Below are 19569 nucleotides of genomic sequence, written 5' to 3'. Positions count from 1 at the left end.
ATGTCATTTAATCCTCAAGGGGAAAAATATATAACTCTTATAAGATAACATATCCATTTTTACAGATGGGGAAATGAGGCTGGCAGTTAGTAAGTACCTTGTCCAAAACCATCCCAGTAGTAAAGGGATTTGAACTCCAGCTCTTTGGCTGCTAATCTAAGACCACTTCACTTCTACCAATGCCTTCTAACTTTAGTGCACACAGGAATCATCTGGAATGGGGAGGAGGGGTGCAGGGAGAAGCTGTGAACAATGCAGGTTCCCAGGCCTCCCCCATACAGACTCAGTAGATAGTTCTAGAAAAGGTCCCAAGAATCGGGATTTTGAACAGGGGTTTCGAGTGATTCTAATGTAGGTGGTCTAACTTCCTGGTCTTCCCTGGAAGCTTTGCGTACCCCAGCGAGATCATGAAAAACCCGGATCAGCCCCAAAGTTGGGTGTCTACATACTTTAGCTTTCAAACAGTCCGGGAAAACATAGAGTGCAAGACATCTCGATATGATGTTTCCAGGGGGAAAAAAAATGTTAGCAAACCCTAAGAAGAATATGTGGAGGGCTCGGTTCCCATTAGAATTCAGCAAATGCTCCAGTAGATCTCCTGAGGCTCAGATCTAGTGTGTGGGGGGACGGTGGGGGGATTGGAGATGCAGGTTAGAGTTTCAGACTTGAATTTCTCCCAGCTCCCTGGAGAGACCCAAAGAAAACCTGCAGAGAAACATAAAACGCGGCTCATTGTGTCAACCATTTGTTTGCAAGCAATTGTATGTCTGCCCTACAAACCTCAACTGGGTTCATGGTACTTTAAAATCAGTCTCTGTGATGCAGCCTACCCAGCCATGCCCCCACAGCGGACATGGAGAAGTCAGTGCCTCTGAGTCATGGCTTCAGTGGTCGCCGTCTCTGCTCAAACCCTTGCTGCGGGTACCTTTGGCTTTTCTCGAGTGAGCTGCAGCTTTGGGAAAGAGCCAGAGTCCATTCCTTTACGGTGGCCCTGATTCAGGCACCCTGCTGTCTTTAATTGTTCTCCCACGAGTCCAGCTCTTCCAGAAAGCTGAACTCTATTTGCAATGTGCCCCCAATCTATGGATGATTCAGAAGACAGACAGTCAACGCACCCAGAGCTCGTATCTGGGAGGAGCAAGGTTCAGAGAAAACAGGCTTGCCCTTGGTGGAGCGTACACACCCTTTGTCCTTGGGACGCGGGGTGCTGGGAAATGGTGTTTTCCGTCACTGCCTCATCAGTCATTGTGTGTCCTGTGATCGCAGGGCTGCACATGGAGACCACATGTAACCCGAGGGCCAACACTGCAACGCTCTTTCCATGGCAAGGCTTTCCTCTTCGACAGGGAAGGAACCTGAGCAGTATTTCATGAGCATGATCTGCGCCCCAGATCCATGAAGGGCAGATTAAAAGCTGACTTACCTTTGAAGATAGGCTCGCTCTCTTTCTCTGTCAGGGGGCATAGCCCCTGAGATTGCCACCTCATCCCTGGAAAGGTGGTCTCTGCCGTGTCATGAGGGTCCTCTCCCCTTTGTCCTCGCTTCATGCTCACCGAGCGACTGCCACCTTCCAGGCTAACCCTGACACCTGGAAGGGGCTGCCCAGAACATACACAGCTCTTAGAAGATTTCTTCACTCAGCTTAATACACGGTCACTCTGTAGTTGTGAGTCATGAGAGCAGGCAGGCCAGACGGGAAAATTTGGAAGATCAGCACTAATCCATATTTTCTGTTAAAAACACGAAGCCAAAGTCCTTCTGATGACAGAGCAGTACAGGTCCCCTGTCTGTAGTGAGGAAGGCACTGGTGTCTCATCTGTGGAACCCGGGGCAGCACTGTAGGACTGGATGTTATTTTTCTGTTAGGACCAGACATGGCAGACAAAATCTGAGGCGGACGCCATGTTTGGAACCGGGAGTCAGGAGCATTTGACTGACTCTTGGAGGAGGGGGTGTTTGCTTATCATTTCCTTAAGATGACAAGGACAAACAGGCCTTTCCCATCTGTTCATTAAACCTTGGAGGCCAGAGCTTCCACTCCTGCGGGCCAGTCCCCAGGGCCCAGCTTGAAGGATTTAGCAAAATAAAAACACAAGACACCCAGTTAAGTTGCATGAATATCATGCAACCAATGAATAATTCTGAGCATAGTGTGTAGTATATATTTTTGGTATACAAATTATTTATTATTTATAATAAATATTTATAAACAAATTATTTATTATTTATATGAAATTCAAATATAACTAGATGTCCTAAATTTTATCAGTCCCAAATTACCTTGTACATTGTTTTCTCCAGGCCCCATCATGCGTACTGAGGCTGAGAAATCCACTCTCTTACGAACATCTATCTTAAAGGAAAGAGCAGTTTAAGATTTCTATACCTTAGTGTGCATTTTGAGTCACTGTTTTCTCTTTCTCTCTCAGACACAGTGATATTTTAAGCCTGTTCTCCATGGCCGAACATGGAGGAAGAGTAGACTTTATCCACAGGGAAGGAACTTCCCGACTCATTCCAGTCATGTTCCACAGAGTTTCGAGTTCCTCTCATTCATCCATGGAAAAGCTGTTGTTTAAGGTGGATGTAGCTGGAAATGGTGGCGATTCTCGGTCTACCGTGATTCCTGACCTTGGAGGATAATAGGGAGTGATGAGGGAGGAAACCACGAAGCTACCATGCTATGGCCATAGCCGGGCCTTGTCCCTAAGTGTCAGTGGGTTGGTTTTTTTGTGTTTGTTTGTTTGTTTGTTTTTCCTCAAGAGAACACAGTTCCAAATATATTCTTTACAAAGTTATAATAACCAGCTGAGAGTCTGATGCATATAAAGGTTTGTCTCTGTTGACAGCCATGGACTGTCTTCTCTCTCTCCCTTCACCTCCTTCTCATCCTCTTCTAATCCTCCTCTGCCTCTGTCTTTCTTTTGCATAGTTCACAAAACATAGGATAGCACTGTTTTAAAACCTCATAAGGGGGCGCCTGGGTGGCTCAGAGGGTTAAAGCCTCTGCCTTCAGCTCAGGTCATGATCCCAGGGTCCTGGGATCGAGCCCCGCATTGGCCTCTCTGCTCAGCAGGGAGCCTGCTTCCTCCTCTCTCTCTGCCTGTCTCTCTGCCTACTTGTGATCTCCCTCTGTCCAATAGGTAAACAAAATCTTAAAAAAAAAACTCATAAGAAGTATGCACTTAACGTGCTCTTCTAACTCCCATCTCCTATCTAAGCTGCCCGCTTCCCCGCACCCCTGCCACACACACAATCACATGCACAAGTAAACCACCGGCATTAACTTATTCCTTCTCTGTCCACAGTTTTTTTTTTTTTTCAATGTATACACACATGGGCAAATCTGAAGAGAAATCATCACCCCCCAAATGATAACCTGTGACACCCACCGGTCTGCACCTTGCTTTTTTCACTTACCGTCATATCTGAGAGCTCTTTCCCTACATGAACACCGTATTCGTTTTCTTATGTCAAATAGCCCAATTGTGTAGGTTCACATGATTTACTTAGCCAGTTCTACATCAAGACCAATTTACGTTGTTTCTGATACTTGCTCTTACCAACCACGCGTTACCAAGTGCCCTTGTGCTCGGTCTTCCTGCACCTGTGCAAGCAAGATCTGTATCCAGTTTTCAGTATAAGCCTACCTGGAGCATCAGTTCCTACAAATGGCATTGTTGGGAGTAGATACAGGCCCGTGTCATCCTGACAGATTCAGACAAATTGCCCGTCGTAAGCCCGGCGCTAACCACACTCCACCAACAAAAGCGTGTGGCGGTCACCGTCATCACCAGCTGCTGAGGCTTTCCCGGGATGAGGAAGCGGTGAGGGTAATGAGTGGTTCTTAGTAAGAACACTGAGCTCCCCGCTTCACTGTCCACGGCGGTTATCATCGAAATTCTTAAACTTGAGGTGTTTTTTTTTTATGTTTATTTATTTATTTGAGAGAGAGTGAGTGAGCGTGAGTGGGGGAGGGGCAGAGGGAAAGCCAGAAGCAGTGAGAAGAGTGACTCACTGTGTGTGTGTGTGTGTGTGTGTGTGTGTGTGAAGAAGGACTTTGAGTCCAGACTCTGGTCAGGTGCTCCTCCCTGGTCCAGGCAGCCATGAACTTAGAAAGCACGACTGTGTTGTCCAAACTGAAATCTGGAACCTGCCGCTCTGGGGGAGCGGGACACCTAGGGCCATCTTTCAGAGCTGGGGAGATGTTTCAGATGGCCCCTGCTATAACCACAGATAAAAGAACTTATTACTGCCTCTTTAAATAAAACAAAATAAATTCTACACGCCCAATAAGTCTCTCATTTAAATCACCTCAGTGGTTTCTGAGGCTATCCTGTCACGGGGTCAGAACTAAACTGGGCACATTCTCACCTCTGCCACAGCTTCTATTCCTCAAACAGTTTCCTAAAAACTGGGTTATCAAAGAAGGTCTTTAGAGTAAAACAAACAAAAAAAATTTTTCTGACTTTTTTTTTAAAACAAAAGCTTCTCTTTCGTGAGTATCAAAAAAAAAAAAAAAAACAAAAAAACAAAAAAACCACCACACCAGATTTCAGGGCTGGCCTATAAGGCATATTTCAAAGTGATGTGTAATGTCACTTAAGAAAAGTGAAGAGATTCTTTTTTCAATCTAAAGATAAAATGGCCAGGGAGAAAGCAGCCAAGTCTCTGAGTAATCTTACTGAGGGTTCAGTTTTCTAAGTATGACCTTATGCTAGCAACGGCTCCTAAGTAACAAGAAAACAAGCCAAGCTAGGAAGTCCAGCATTTATGAGACAAAACCTCCAAGACAGCAGAGGCTGAAGGCTGGTTCTAGTTACATAATCTTGATGAGTCATTGATGCCATCAGACATGACAGACAGTCAGACGGTCACCCGCCCTCTCCCTATGTTTTCAAAGCACGTAGGCTCTCTTGGACTCGTTCATCGCACACTTTTCTTTCACTCTCCCTCCTTCCTTCCAGTTTTTTCTCTTTTCTTTCACCCTGTGCTGTATTAGTCAGCGTCTGGGTCTTCCATAGAAACAGAAGTAATAGCATGAATGTGTGTGTGTGTGTGTGTGTGTATGATTTATTATAAGGAAGTAGCATATACATGTATATATATATATAGAGAGAGAGAGAGATGGGCAAGTCCTAAGATCTGCAGTACTGTACCATATTTATTGAAAAAAATCCACACATAAGGGGGAGGCACCTGGGTGATTCAGTCTGTTAAGCAGCCAGCTGGTGATTCTGGCTCAAGTCATGATCTCAGGGTCTTGGGATCGAGCCCCTTGGCAGGCTCTGTGCTCAGCGTGGAGTTTGCTTGAGGTTTTTCTCTTTCTCCCTCTGCCCCTTGCCCCATTCATGCATGCTTTCTCTCTCTCTCAAATAAATAAATACATCTTTTAAAAAAATTGCTATAAGTGAAACTGTGCATTAAAACCCGTGTTGTTCAAGCATCAACTAAATACATAATCGCTTACAGATTTCCTCCCTGCATGACATTCCCCACCTGAAACCGGAACCTAACACGTCACATTATATTCATCGTTTTCTCACCAGCTTAATTCTTAATTTTTTCTTTCTCAGAACGGTCCGATCATCCACCCAATCTCCTCCAGTTCTGTCTGAGGGACATTTATTACAAATGTTTCCTCTCCTCCACCTTCTAGTTCCAATCAGATATTGTACTTTACCCACCGACTTGCTAAGTGGTCCCTTGCTCTCGTCTTCATCGTTTCTGTCATGGGCTTAATCCAGACCCTCTCATTTCTCCTCTGGATCCTGGCCCAGCTTTGTGATGGGTTTCTCGGCCCCTCCGTGCCCTCCACCTTTCCAGCTCATCCACAAGATTCAGTGTGATTTTTATGACGAAGAAATGTGATCGAGTTACTTCCCAGTCAATACCTTCCAAAGTCTTCCCCGTTTCCTTGAGGATAAAGTGGGATGGAAATGTCACTGGTCCAGTGGTGAGACAATGAGTTAAGATGGGGATGACTGAGATGTGGCCAGACTGAGGGGAAGAGGGAATAGGAGAGCTAAAGAGTTCAGAAGGACAAGACCCCATCCCCAATAAGATGTCAGCAGTGAGAATAAATGAAGCGCTGAGAAAACATCTCCATTTCTGACTTGGATGATTGAATAAATCACTGTCCCGTTCCCCGAGACTGGGGACAGAGACCGTTCATTCCTCATGGCAAATTGCGTGAGCTGAGTGGGGCACCACATCTGGGGAAGCCCGCCTTCAGGAAACCTGAAGGTTGGATGGACATGAGTCAGAGCCTAGTAAAGAAAAAGAAATAAAAATGAATACCAGATGGGGAACGAAGGCAGTTGAGAGTCCCTGTAAACAGTCAGCGTCCAAGAACTCCACGGGAGTGGAAGGTGCAGCAAACAATGTCCTCTCTTCTGCTAAGAGATTCCTGAAAATTTGCTGGCAAAGACCAGGAAAAGAAGGAGGGCCATGAGTTCAGCAAGACATTACCTAAGCGCAGAAGGGTTTTAAGGACTTACACCTCTGACTTCCACCCTGGCTTATTCCGTGGTTATTGTCATGCCCTTTTCCTTTTTGGTGGTCGTTTGGAATATCTTGATACTTGCAGAAAATCCTGAAACAGGGATGACTTCTTTGCTATGCCCCCAGGATGAACGTTTGCACGTGCCCTTGGATGAAGGGACAGCCCTGCCCATCTCACTCTCTTTACTGAGTCTTACCCATTTCCAACAAAGGGAAGGCTTGTTCTGTAGATCTCTAAAACATACCTGAGAATTTCCAGCTCACTTAAAGGCCAGTCCCTTCCAGGGATTCTGAAAGAACCGAGATTGCTTGAACAGTTATACCCCGACAACATATAAACTGCTTCAGCTGAGCCAAACCACCCAATTTGAATGTTTAGCCAAATTCAAGTGTGCCTGATGCATCAGGGTATTAAATCCCCTACAAATTCTTCTTTGGCATGGCCTGACGAGATCACTGGTATGTATTTACTGCTTTTACACAAATGGAAAAAATATATACCGTAACGAAAAAGAAGTTTCGTAGGTAACCTGGTTAGAATCCTGAATGGGGCCCAAGAGAAGCTGAAGGACACAGTCCTTCTGCCAAATTACAGCAAAGAATTTGACTTTTTGCTCTGCAAGCAGGTGGCTGATGGACTGTTTTATGAAGAGTTTAATTAACTCTGTCTTTCTGTCTTAGTTACCTACCAAAATAAACTGTGAGAATCCCAGTGAGGTAGAAGGCCTCCATCGGCTGGCAAGCAACATCTCAGCAAGCCTCCACGGCCCAGGGAAATACAATTGCCAAGGAAGACAACTTAGGTTTTAGGTTGTTTTTTGTTGTTGTTCTTTTACAGATTTTTACTTATTTATTTGACACAGAGAGAGAGAGAGATCACAAGTAGGCAGAGCAGCAGGCAGAGAGAGAGGGTGGGGGAGGAAGCAGGCTCCCCACTGAGCAGAGAGCCCGATGTGGGGCTCAATCCCAGGACCGTGAGATCATGACCTGAGCCGAAGGCAGAGGCTTAATCCACTGAGCCACCCAGGTGCCCCTCAAGGAAGACAACTTAGTAAGTGTGCAGTTTCACGTGGCCTCTGTTCCAGGGGCCATCGGCCAGACAGCTGGCGGTCAGTGTGCGCCGCTGAGTGCCGTGGTCCCAGTCCTAGAACCGCGCATAGGAGGACACATCGGGGCACCCAGCTGGCTTTAGCCCCCGTTCTGCTCCTCCTTCTCCTGGTCTCCTCCTCCTGGGAGACCCTGATGAGCGTCTTTCTGACATCTTTGACCATAAATCCAATCCAGGTCAGGCTTCATTCCCTCAGGACACACCCAGGGTGGTGAAATTGTAACAGCTTTGATGTTCACAACTGTTAAATGCTTAGCTTCTAGGCATTTTAAATAACACTGTGATCTCAGCATCCCCTCCAAGGACTTATCTCAAAGGTACAGCAAAGTGGAAACATCGCATAGGATGACAGGGTCAGAGACAGACTGAGAGACAGAGACAGAGAAAGAAAGACACTATTTTTGGTCAATAATGCCTTTTCCACTGTCCCACCAATTACATATCCAGGTGATAACCTGTATCAGATATGGAATTGAGGACACGATTTTGTTGGACCCTTCATCTTCCACAGGACGAAACTGGGACCGAGAAGTGACTGAGCTGCCCAAAGTCACACACCTGAGACTAGGACCCAAGCCCCCTGATTTCCAGGGCATTTCTAGCCATGAACATGGCCAGTTGCACATGGCAGACTGGGAGACAGAAGAGGCTGGAAAACTTAGTTTATCCTACTAGCTACCCAGATTCTTTCCCATTAGGGGTCCTTAAAAATAAGGATCAGATACCAACTAGAGAAATATCCAGGGAGGAAATAAGAAAAATGTAGTCTCAGTGGTCCACTAATTCTCTGGGTAGGAAATGAAAGGATTTGCCAGGAAACCAGGAACCTAGACAGATTCTTCTGAGGAGGTCATAGAGCTTCCATCCTCCACTGTGCTTATCTCATCCGCAGACAACTGTCCCACAGGCAGAAACAGTGCCATTTTACCCACGCCTCGCTCAAGAACACTGGCCCCTCTTCATCTGTGTTTGTGGATTCTACCCCACTCATCCCTTCCCTTCGAAAGAAGTTCTATTTCTTTCCTATCACCAAGAATTCTCACAGACCTTCAGGGAGTCTCATTCAGTAAGGACTCACTGAGCCCCTACTGTGTACCAGGCACTGATCTAGGTCCCGAGGAAACAAAGACAGAGCAGCCACAGTGATCCTCCACAAGAGCTCATCATCAGAAGGTCCCGTTCATGTACAAATACTCACACAAGGTCTCAGAGCCCCAGGTGGACAGCAAGCACATTTCTAAACCCCAAATTCCAAATGTATCATGCTCCAGGAAAAATTGCTTTTCTAATGTGGGAATGTTTTATATGAGCATCTTTAAAAGGCTCAAAAATTAAATGGCTTTAGTCTGTCTTTTATCAAATTCTCCTTCGCAGGAAAGAAAAATTTATTAAGTCGAGGCTTTTTTTGAGAAAAATCTGTGATATGTTCATCAAACCCATATGCGTTCACTGCCAAAATCTTATAGTCATAGTCTATCGAGGTTAGAAAGGATCTGAGATATCACCTAAGCCAGGAGACTTAAATTTTGAATTTTATTTTTTAAACAGTGAAACGCTTTTTTTCAGCCAAATATTACCAAGAGTTCCAAACTGTAAAGCTTTTAAAACTGGAACTGCTGTGGTCAAAGGAGAGGTGTGGAGCTCAGAACCCCTTCCCCCTCCCTCCCTCCCCTACTCCCAACCCCCCCTCCCCACTTCTAACTTCCCTCTCCCATCTGCCATCTCTGCTCCCACATATTTTGGAATTGCCCACCCAAAAAATGACCATCCAAGGACTCCTGTGTCCCATATGAAGAAAGGGAGATCCAGAGAGAATATGACTTCATTTTAACTGATTACGCCTTCAGGGACCCTGTTTCCAACCAAATACGGTCACTTTCTGAAATAAGGGAAGCTAGGACTTCAACATAGGGACTTGGAGGGGGCGGGAACACAACCCAACCCCTAGCGCTGCTTCTTGCCCTGCTTGGATGAGGTTCCTGGACAAGCTAAGGAAGCCTGGTTCTTAAGGTTCTTAAGGGAGAGACGTGAGCCTATTCAACAACTCCTGCGAGGAAGAGAAAGAGAGGAGAGGAATATCGAGAGATGTCCCTGAGTAAGGCATTGAGGCCAGGTCGAGGGATACACTTGGGCACAAGAGAAGACGCTTTCTTTATTGTCACAAGGAGGCAGGAAGGAGAAAGGGAGGAGTCTAGATGCTCTAGATGAGGAAGGAAGTCGAGGGGAGTCCGCGTGAGGCAGCTCTAGCTTTCTTCGAGAAGCAGGAGGAGAGACTGCCCATTGGAGCTGATGGTGGAGTTGGGAAGTAGGGCTCAGTAGAGGGGCTGGCAGTAAAACCAGGGACAGTGGTTCGTGGAGATAGTCTGAAACAGCCTTCGCATAATGGACAACAGCCAGCCATGTCTAGAGTAAACACCAATGCATCCTTCCAGGAGAGGATCTATGATTAGACAGGAAAATGGGAGGCTGAGCGAACCAGGGAAACAGAGAGGGGCTGCCTGACCGTAACAAGAGCCCAGATGGCATTGGTGGCCAGAAGTATAGAGTGGGACCGTCTGCAGGGTGTGTGGGTTTTCCAGCAATGCTCCACAGCTGGGAGATTGATGTAGAGAAAGTAAACCGTGGAGCACATTCAGAGCTGGGCTTTGTCCGGGAGCGTACATTAAAAGGACCAAGGCGCATGGAGATTCAGGATATTAGCAAGAAGAAGGTGAAGGGAGAAAGCTCAGGGACCCGAGTAGGCGAAGAAGAAGGTGGGCAGTGAGAAGGCTATGCTCGTTTCTGCAGAAGAGGCTTGCGCTTGTCCTTTGCTTCCTGTTGACCAGAGCACATGGCTTTTGCCACCTCCTGGAGAAACGGGTGCCGCCAAAGGTGGCAGGCTAATGAGCTGCAAGCTGACAGCCTTCCCCAGCTAATCTTCTTCCTCTAGGGTGGCCCCAACTGGCCCCGGCCAGACAAGTCAGCCATCTGTGCTCGGCGCTGCCACGACTATCAGTGCGTGCTCTGGGGACACGCATACCTCTGTGAAAGGAAAAGGTCAATGCCAACTGCATAGCTAGTGTGTTGGGTCCCAGCCCCCCTCCCCCAGGTCAGTCCGCTAATCAGCGTTATTTTAAAATGCTGCGTGGGCCAACCCCACTGGTTTGGATTTTGCTGTTGTGAATCTTCCAAGGTTGTAGATCTTCTCCTAGCTGCCGTATTTCCAATGGGAACTATAGATGTTATCATAAATAATAATGTTCCTATCGGTATGTACTTCTACTGATGTTAGCGGCAGTCAATTTGAAACACTAAGTTCCTAGAATCACTTCAGTATCTTCAGACACAAATCACGAGGAGAAAAAGAAGGAAAAAAAAAAAAAAACTTAAAGTAGTGTACTAGAATATTCCTAGCACAGAATGGTTAAAACTAAAAAGAATACCAGCCATTGTCAGGAGCTGTGGGATGTCTCATGCCCTGCTGGTGAGACTATAAATTAGTACAGCTGCTTTGGAAAACAATTTGGTATTTTCCAGGAAAGTTGAAGAAATGCGTATCTATCATCCAGCAAATTCCATTCTTGGGTATATGGAGAACAGAAATGGACAAAGGTCTCTCCAGCAGGACCATTCACAAGGGCCTCCTCCTGGAGACAATTCACTTGTCCCTCAGCATTGAAATGGACAGATATCAACATGATGGAATACGATATGGCAATGAAAATTGCAGACTATAGCTGTCGCCAAGAACGTAGATGAGTTTCACGAGCGTGATCCTGGCTGGAGGAACATAACATAAAAGAAAACATACTGTGTGACTCAGAGTTCAAAAACAGGGAAAAGCGACTCTAGCGTAGAGGAATGCAGCTGTAAGGGGTGGGGTATAAAGCAAGGCAAGGAGGGGATTACCATAATGGGATAGTTGCCTTTAAGCAGACTCACCCCTAACATTTCCAAGGCTTAAATGGAGAACTGTATACCATAATCATAGGCCTAAATATTTTATTTTATTTTATTTTTAAAGATTTTATTTATGTATTTGACAGAGAGAGACATAGCGAGCAGGGAGAGTGGAATAGGGAGAAGCAGGCTTCCTGCCAAGCAAGGAGCCCAATGCGGGACTCGATCCCAGGACCTTGGGATCATGACCTGAGCCGAAGGCAGCCGCTTAATGACTGAGCCACCCAGGCGCCCAGCCTAAATATTTTAAAGGAAATTAAAGTAATGCTATATTAAATAAAAGATGTTTTATCCTCTTGCCTTGAAAAATGCATCTTAATGGCAACCTGGAAGGCCCGGTTGGACCCTAGATTTCTTGAACGGCTTAGAGCTTCTCCCTGGAACATGTGGCCCAAGAGGAGGGGCCCCCAGACTCCCACCGTCTCTCCCCACCCTCAGCCCCATCCCATATCTCATGGGCCTTTGCGTCCATGTATATTCATCCACAGCCTTGTACAAATAGCTGCCCCTGGACCACCCCTGGGGCGGGTGGACCTGAGGAAGAGGCCGGGAAAGATCTGGAAGTGGACTCAGAGTCATCTGGACAGGGAATTCCAAGGTCACGGTACTTGGTGCATGGTTAGAAAGGGAGACATGGGGGCACCTGGGTGGCTCAGTTGTTAAGCATCTGCCTTCGGCTCAGGTCATGATCCCAGGGTCCCGCATCAGGCTGCCTACTCAGCAGGAAGCCTGCTTCTCCCTCTCCCACTCCCCCTGTTTGTGTTCCCTCTCTCGCTGTGTCTCTCTCTGTCAAATAAATAAATACAATCTTCAGGGGAAAAAAAGGAGACATGGGTTCTAGATAGACATGGCCTCTTAGCCTCAAGGATTCCTCTCCCTTTGGAAAGGAATATCGGCAGAGGAAATCTGAGAAGCCCAAAAGCACAAGGCCCAACAGGGGGCCCCCTGCATGAGACTCACGGCAGTACTGCTTTTAAAGAAAAGGGTTGTTTTTGGAAGGACAGGTGGTAAACTTCTGGGGTGCTGGTAGTATGTTGTGCCTACATCTGGAAGGCAATTTATGACAACTGATCACCTCTACATTTGTTTTTTCCATGTGTGTTATCTATCACAATGAAGAGTTAATGTGGGGGGCTGGGGGGCTCAGTAGGTTACGGGTCTGCCTTTGGCTCAGGTCATGATCCCAGAGTCCTGGGATCGAGTTCAGCACTGGGCTCCCTGCTCTGTGGGGAAACTGCTTCTCCCTCTGCTTCTGTCTCTCCGTCTCATGAATAAATACATAAAATCTTTAAAAAGAATTAATGAAATCTATCTCTCATTCCTAGTGCTGTTGTTTTTGGGATCCCCATAGACAAATCAGCTCAGAAGACTTGCTTTTGAGCCCGGACACCTTGGGCAGTTAAAATGCCTCAAGGCCTGAATACCTCAGGGGGAAATGGACTGAATTCTGGAAACAGTAACTCTCACTGGTAGTTTTCTCCATAATCCGCGGCCCAGATATCTGGGCGACCATGGACGGGTTCAGGCAGAGCAAATGAGTCATGGGCCCGTGTCCTCTAGCCTAACCACTGCAAGTGCTTCAGAGGAAAATTCCCTTCTCCCCATCTTAACCAAGAGTTTAAATACTGTGTTTATCAAACCGAAATTACAGGAAGCCATTCCCATCCTAGCAGAAGTAAAAGGAGACCAACTCCCAATTACCTCTGTTTGGAAAGCAGTTCTAAGAAGACTTCTCTTCCCCATAAGGGCAGCCGGGCAAATTCATTGGACACTTTGCTGAGCTTCTACTATGTGCCAGACACAATCCTTCTTTTTCTGCTCCACGTTTTAAAACACCCATTTGGTTTTGATTTCTCATTCTTGATAGGAAAAACACTTTCCTTTGACAAAGATTCAGATTCCCGGTTCTCAGGGAGATGTCTGTGCAGCCCATGTGGTTTAAATATCAGGATTTTTCTAAGAATATGTATTTCAACAATGGTCCATAAAGATACACACATGCATGCGTGCGCGCACGCTGCGCACACACACACACACACACACACACACCCCAGAACTGAACTTTATAGCTGTGAGATCTGAAAGGGAAGTGAAAAGCTGGCCTATACTAACCGACTAAGAGCCCAGTCTGGTTTTTTTCCCCAAAAAATAAAATTCTGGGCTTTGCATCTAAGCTGTTTAAAAGCCACATTGCCAAAGCACCAGTTTTTCTCATTTTAGGGAAACAAGAAAAGCATACAGCTGCAGTGCCCTTCTCAAGCCATTGATGAGTAGAATCAGGAACATTTGGTGATTTCAGAATGATAAAGCAATAACATAAAGGGCATAAAGAAGCGGTGTGTGGAAGCGAAGAAAAACAAGTTAAGTCAATGAGCGTCAATGGCAGGACTGAAATTGTAGACTCTAGATAACGAAGGAGAAGGATCGCTCACTTCTACCACTCTGTCCCAGTAAGAAACACCTGGCAAATATCTACCCAGCACTCAAGGCACCACCTTCCTTCTGTGCCCTCGCTGGGTCCACTTCATGTTCTATCAGAGGACCTGTAACATTTTACAGAACTGTATTTTTTTGGTTTGTCCTATTAGACTGTGGGGTCTTTGAGAACAGGATCTTATTTTCTGCATCTTTGCAATTCCAGGTAGACATGTAGTGAGAGAACCGTAAATGCTATCCTTGGTGGTGTGATGGAATGAATGAATGGATGGATGGATGAATGAATGATGGGTTCCATTCATGGGACGATGGATTCGGCTTTTCCAGCTGCTACGGTGCAGTCCTTAAGTGATAAAAAGCATCTCAGCCTCTGTCAGCGCTTACCCACTTTCACATTTTAAATGTCTTTTCAGATTCAAGAAGCTGTGAATTCCAGCATGTCACACCCTGGCCTGAGAAGATCGTGTATTCGTTAAGCCGAGTTATGAAAAGAAAGAAGCTGGTCAGCAGACTAAGACGGGAGTCGTCTTTTTCAAGATCCAGAGCTCCAGCATTCCTTGGCGTCCCAGAGCGGAGCACCTGGGAAAATGTGGGGAACGGTGAGTCGTGATGGGGAAAACGTACATTTCGTCTACTTCCCTTTTGTCCAGCTCAATCCGGACTAATTCCTTTGAAACAATAAGCCAAATGGTATTCCACCGGCACTCAGGATTGTAACTAGTATTTGGATTTAAAAGGCTGATTTCAGGCCACCGAATTCTGCTCTGATAGGGGAATCTTTTGAGCTGGATATGCTGATGTTCGCAGGAAATCCATTCAATCTCAGGGGACGCAATCTTCGGGGATAAAGGAAGGATATTCTCCTTAGTACAGCTAGTGCTCCAGCAAGTCTGGAAGTTACACTCGCAGAACTATTCAGAAGCTGATGCCCTAGGTTACGTTAGCCAGTTCTCCGTGCCTCCTTTCTCCATCTGCCAATCAGCATTAAACTGTTCCCTTCCCATTCAGCTGTTCCACAAGAAAGTCAGCTTGGCCTGAGGTAGAGGTTAGGGTTAAAATGGTCCATTGTTCTCTCTAAAGGTTTTGTGGAAGCTTAGTCCAGGAAGGGATGTGTAATGCATCTGTAATTGACTTGTAATGGAAGCAAACGCATGGGTGGTGTGGCGGCATTGGGGGCGTCAGGTAGGGCTGGATTTATGTCACTGAGGCTTAAGAGTCGAGTAACTATGAGCCAGTTATTTGACTCTATTTAAGCTTTGTCCCTGAATTTATAAAATGGAGATAGGAAGATCGTCCTGAGGATGAAATGAGAAAATGCGAATGAAGTAACTTGTGCTCAAAAGAAGAACGGTTAAGGGGCACCTGGTGGCCCAGGGAGTTAATAAGCACCCGACTCTTGGTTTCAGCTCATGTCGTGATCTCAGGGTCGTGAGATCGAGCCCCGTGTCTGGGCTCCGCGCTTAGAGCAGAGTCTCCTTAATATTCTCTTCTTCTACCTCTCCCCCCATGCTTGCTCTCTCACTCTCTCTCTCTCTCAAATAGTTAGATAAGTCTGTTTTTAAAAGGAGGGGAAAAAAGGGTAATTCCCCTATGTGCTGAGATCCACAATCTGTTGTTTGTATCACATGGGGAACGAACCATCAGTACAAATAAGAAAGCAACGGGGCACCCACGTCCATCCAAAAAGGGCCCTATTTCATTTGTGGGAGAAAGGTTATAAGTAAAATGACAAATGTTTTTTAAAACACTTCGATGAGAAATAAAATGATTTGCATGGAAGTCTTTAAAAACCAGATTGCCATATCACTGCAGTGTTTTAAAATAGTGACCTCCTTAAAGTCCTCCAAGTCCCAAGATCCCATGAAAAAAATCTGTCACAGAATTGGACACATTAGAAGCTTCAACCACCCCAAATGACACTAATCCCCCCCTTACCCAGGATTTCACTCTACCCAGTTTCTGCCACTTGCAGTCAGCTCCATTCTGGACAGATGACCCTCCTTCTGAGTGTCTTCAAGAGGGTCAAAGTCACCTAACCCTATGTCCCAATGCCTACGTCATTCAGCCCACTGCATCTCACGTAGGCATCTGATCATCTCACGCCATCACAAGAAGAAAGTGAGCACGGGACACTATGAGATTTGGGAGCGAGACAGACCACATTCACCTAACTTTTATTACGGTATATTTTTATAATTGTTTTATTTGATTCCTGTTGTTTATCTCTTCTTGTGGTTAATTTTTAAATTAAGCTTTATCACAGGCACGTACGTATGGGAAAAAGTATAGCATGTCCAGAATGCAGTACTCCCTGCATTTCCCAGCATCCCCTGGGGGTCCTGGAATGTATGTTTCACAGATAAAGGAGGATCCTATACTAATTCAAACTGAAGCAAATCACATTTACTTTTGTAATTTACATTTCCTCAAGTCATGAGTGCAGCATGAGTGTTACTTTCTTAATGAAAACTGGAACAAAAATAGTCTCTCCTCATTTATTCAGAACTCTTCAGCCCGTTCCACTAAATTGAGACAAAAACAAAGCAAAACAAAAAACAAAAACAAACCCCCCCAAGACCCCCCAAACCCAAAACATTTAGCCTTCTCGAATACAAGCCAGTATTTCATTTCATGAGTCCCTGCAATGAACATTAGCACTGTGGTATTTCCACTACACGCTGATTCTCAACTTTTGGTATTCTGGATCTGAAAACCAGACAATTCTACCACCTGAAATCTTCCATTTGCTTTAGAATCATCTATGTTCGGAGTCCAGGGGTCCTCGGGATCATTAATTCTATCACTTCTGGTTGGGTTTTTCTTTCTTTTTTTTTTTTTTTCATTATAGAACTCTGTCAATATTACAGGCACACGCCTACACACTTGTGTGTAACTTCACACTAGACTAAGTAGAATGGGAAATTTTGGCAATTACTAGTATCACCTAACAACGAAAAGGAACATTGACCTTGTCATCAGTGGTTTCTAGGGGTCATCCCTACTGCCCTCTGGGGGGCCACGTGCTGCTTAAAGATCCAGACCTGAAGCCGTGCTGCCTGATTTGAATCCCGGCCCTGCCACTCACAAGTAGTAGAACCTTGAGCAAGTTATTTAACCTCTCAGTGTCTCAGTTTCTTCATCTCTAAAATGGGATGAGAATAGAACCTCTTTGCAGGGGTCGTTGTGATGATGAAGTATGCAAATTGCTTACAATTGTGTTTGGCACATTCTAAATGCTTGAAAGAGGCTTCCAGTGAAACTCGGAGTCCTACAGCACATGGGAAGTAAAGTCCATGCAGCTCAAAGAAATCACTCAAGGCAGAAGATGGGAGAAGCAGAGCGTAAGAAAAGTCCAAGGGGAGAGACTGAGCCTTTAGGAATCTGGGTCAGGCTAGACTGGGTTGCTCTCCTGAGCGGCCTGTGCTGTGATTGTCTGGGTTGGGGAGCCACCATGAAGATGCTGTGAGGTCACGGCCAGAAAGATCCTTTGGGGAAACCTGTGCTAAGCATATCAATACTCTTGAAAGCAAGCCCTTTACCAAACGACTCAGCAAGTGAAAGCAAGCCCTGAGCTACCTGTGCAAACACTAATGTGGAGGGAAGGCGGAGAGCCCATGGGCATGCTCAGGGGACCATCGTGATCTGCAGAGAGGCTGGGCGGCAGGCAGCCTCCCTTTGCAATTCTGTAGAAACCAGTGGTGTGTTGGAGGTAGCTGGTTCCGGCTCCCTAGAGCCGACTGTGCTCCTCCTTCCCAGTGAGTTCACACGAGTAACTCAACAGCGGCCATAGTGGGGGTGTTCACACCACGGAAACTGACAGGTGACAATTCGGGGTTGTTCCGTTTTAGAGAGCTGGTCGGTAATTTCCCAATGCACCCCTGGCAATGGGGCTGGCTTGGAAAAACAAGAATCCTGGGGGGTAAAAAGCTTTTAAACGGCAAAACTTTTTCTTTGGCATTCCTCACTCTTTCCCTTTATACTAAGGCAGGAAGCTGACAGCTGGACATGGTCTGTGATGGTTTATCTAAAGAAAAAACATCCAGCTGGACTCCTCCTTCACGAATGGCCAAAATGTGTTGACTGACAGGGCTTGCAAACTGTGCCCTTTTTTTCCCATGAAATATAGGTTCACTGTAGGTTCAAAGTGGTCATCAAAGCGTGTATTTACACCTGCTATAGGTTTTTGATACCCTAAAAAGGGAGATGCAAGGAGGTGGAGAAATTCACATTTTCTTTTCTCAGCCCTTAAGCCAATATGACCTATTATAAGGACTACAAAAACTTTACACACGGAGAATTATTACCTCTCTTCCATATATTTCAAAGATGATTTAACTTGTTCAGATTTCCAGGTTGTACCTTGAGAGTAAGGATGAAAGAATAGGGACCGAAACGAAGGGTATCTCTGAAGCTGCCTTGGTTAGTCTGCTCTGGTGGCGGTAACACCGCTGCAGGCTGATGGCTTAACAGGCACAGTTCTAGAGGCTGGAAGTTCAAGATCAAGGTGTGTCAGCAGGTACCGTTTCCCCTGAGACTTGCAGATGCTTGCCTTCTTGCTGTGTCCTCATGTGGTCTTCCCTCTATGTGTGTCTGTGTCCTAATCTCTTCTTGTTATAAGGACACCAGTCATCCTGGATTAGAGCCCACCCACATGACCTCATTTTACCCTGAATGCTCTTTTATTTTTTTTAAAGATTTTTTTTTAAATTTATTTGACAGAGATCACAAGTAGGCAGAGAGGCAGGCAGAGAGAGAGGAAGAGAAGCAGGCTTCCCGCAGAGTGGAGAGCCCGATTCGGGGCTCGATCCCAGGACCCTGGGATCATGACCTGAGCCGAAGGCAGAGGCTTAACCCACGGAGCCATCCAGGTGCCCCCCTGAATGTTCTTTTAAAGACGCTATAGTCCATCCAACTCCTCAAAGACCAGGGGCGCCGGGTGGCTCAGTGGGTTGAGCCGCTGCCTTCGGCTCGGGTCATGATCTCGGGGTCCTGGGATCGAGTCCCGCATCCGGCTCTCTGCTCAGCGGGGAGCCTGCTTCCCTCTCTCTCTCTCTGCATGCCTTTCTATCTACTTGTGATCTCTGTCAAATAAATAAATAAAATCTTTAAAAAAAAAAAAAAAGACCAAATAGAGTCACATTCTGAGATACTGTGGGTTAGGACTCGAATGTATGGATGTGGAGGGGGACACAGTTAAGCCCATTATACCGCCCAAACAGAACCAGAATTTATCCACAAGGAAAATTTGATGTAACAACATCACAGGTCAAGAGAAGCAGACTCTGGAGAAATGGAGACTGGCGTACGGGGGTGATGGGAGATGTTGTCAGGATATCTAACAGCAAGGAAGGCAGGAGGGGAGCTGGACGGCAGTGCAGTCAGAGTTAAGGCCCAGGCTGACCACATGGCGCTCCATGCACGGGGAGAGTTGTCTGGAGTGCAAGTAAGGGCGCTAGACCTTTCTATCCCCGCCTGGACCAGTCATGGGATGATGGGGTGGGGAGGGGGGTTGGTATGACATGCATGAAGAGGCTCTCTTCAGCTGAGGACCATCTCAGAAGGACTCAGCTGAGAACCACTCA

The 19569-nt window shown here is 46.1% G+C and overlaps 1 protein-coding gene across 1 annotated transcript in view; it reads left to right on the top strand.

Moving 5' to 3' along the window:
• NEDD9 (neural precursor cell expressed, developmentally down-regulated 9) overlaps nt 1–19569 on the top strand; it is a 185358-nt gene that overhangs the window by 56070 nt on the left and 109719 nt on the right. The window contains exon 2 of the mRNA XM_046004931.1: nt 14401–14586. Within this exon, the coding sequence (XP_045860887.1) occupies nt 14575–14586 (12 nt within the window). The 5' untranslated portion in view covers nt 14401–14574. The remainder of the gene's footprint in view (nt 1–14400; nt 14587–19569) is intronic.

Source organism: Meles meles, chromosome 5 (assembly GCF_922984935.1).
Source record: "Meles meles chromosome 5, mMelMel3.1 paternal haplotype, whole genome shotgun sequence".
Lineage (NCBI taxonomy): Eukaryota > Metazoa > Chordata > Mammalia > Carnivora > Mustelidae > Meles > Meles meles.
The sequence above is the reverse complement of the archived record's forward strand: the minus strand, read 5'-3'. Positions and strand labels throughout refer to the sequence as shown.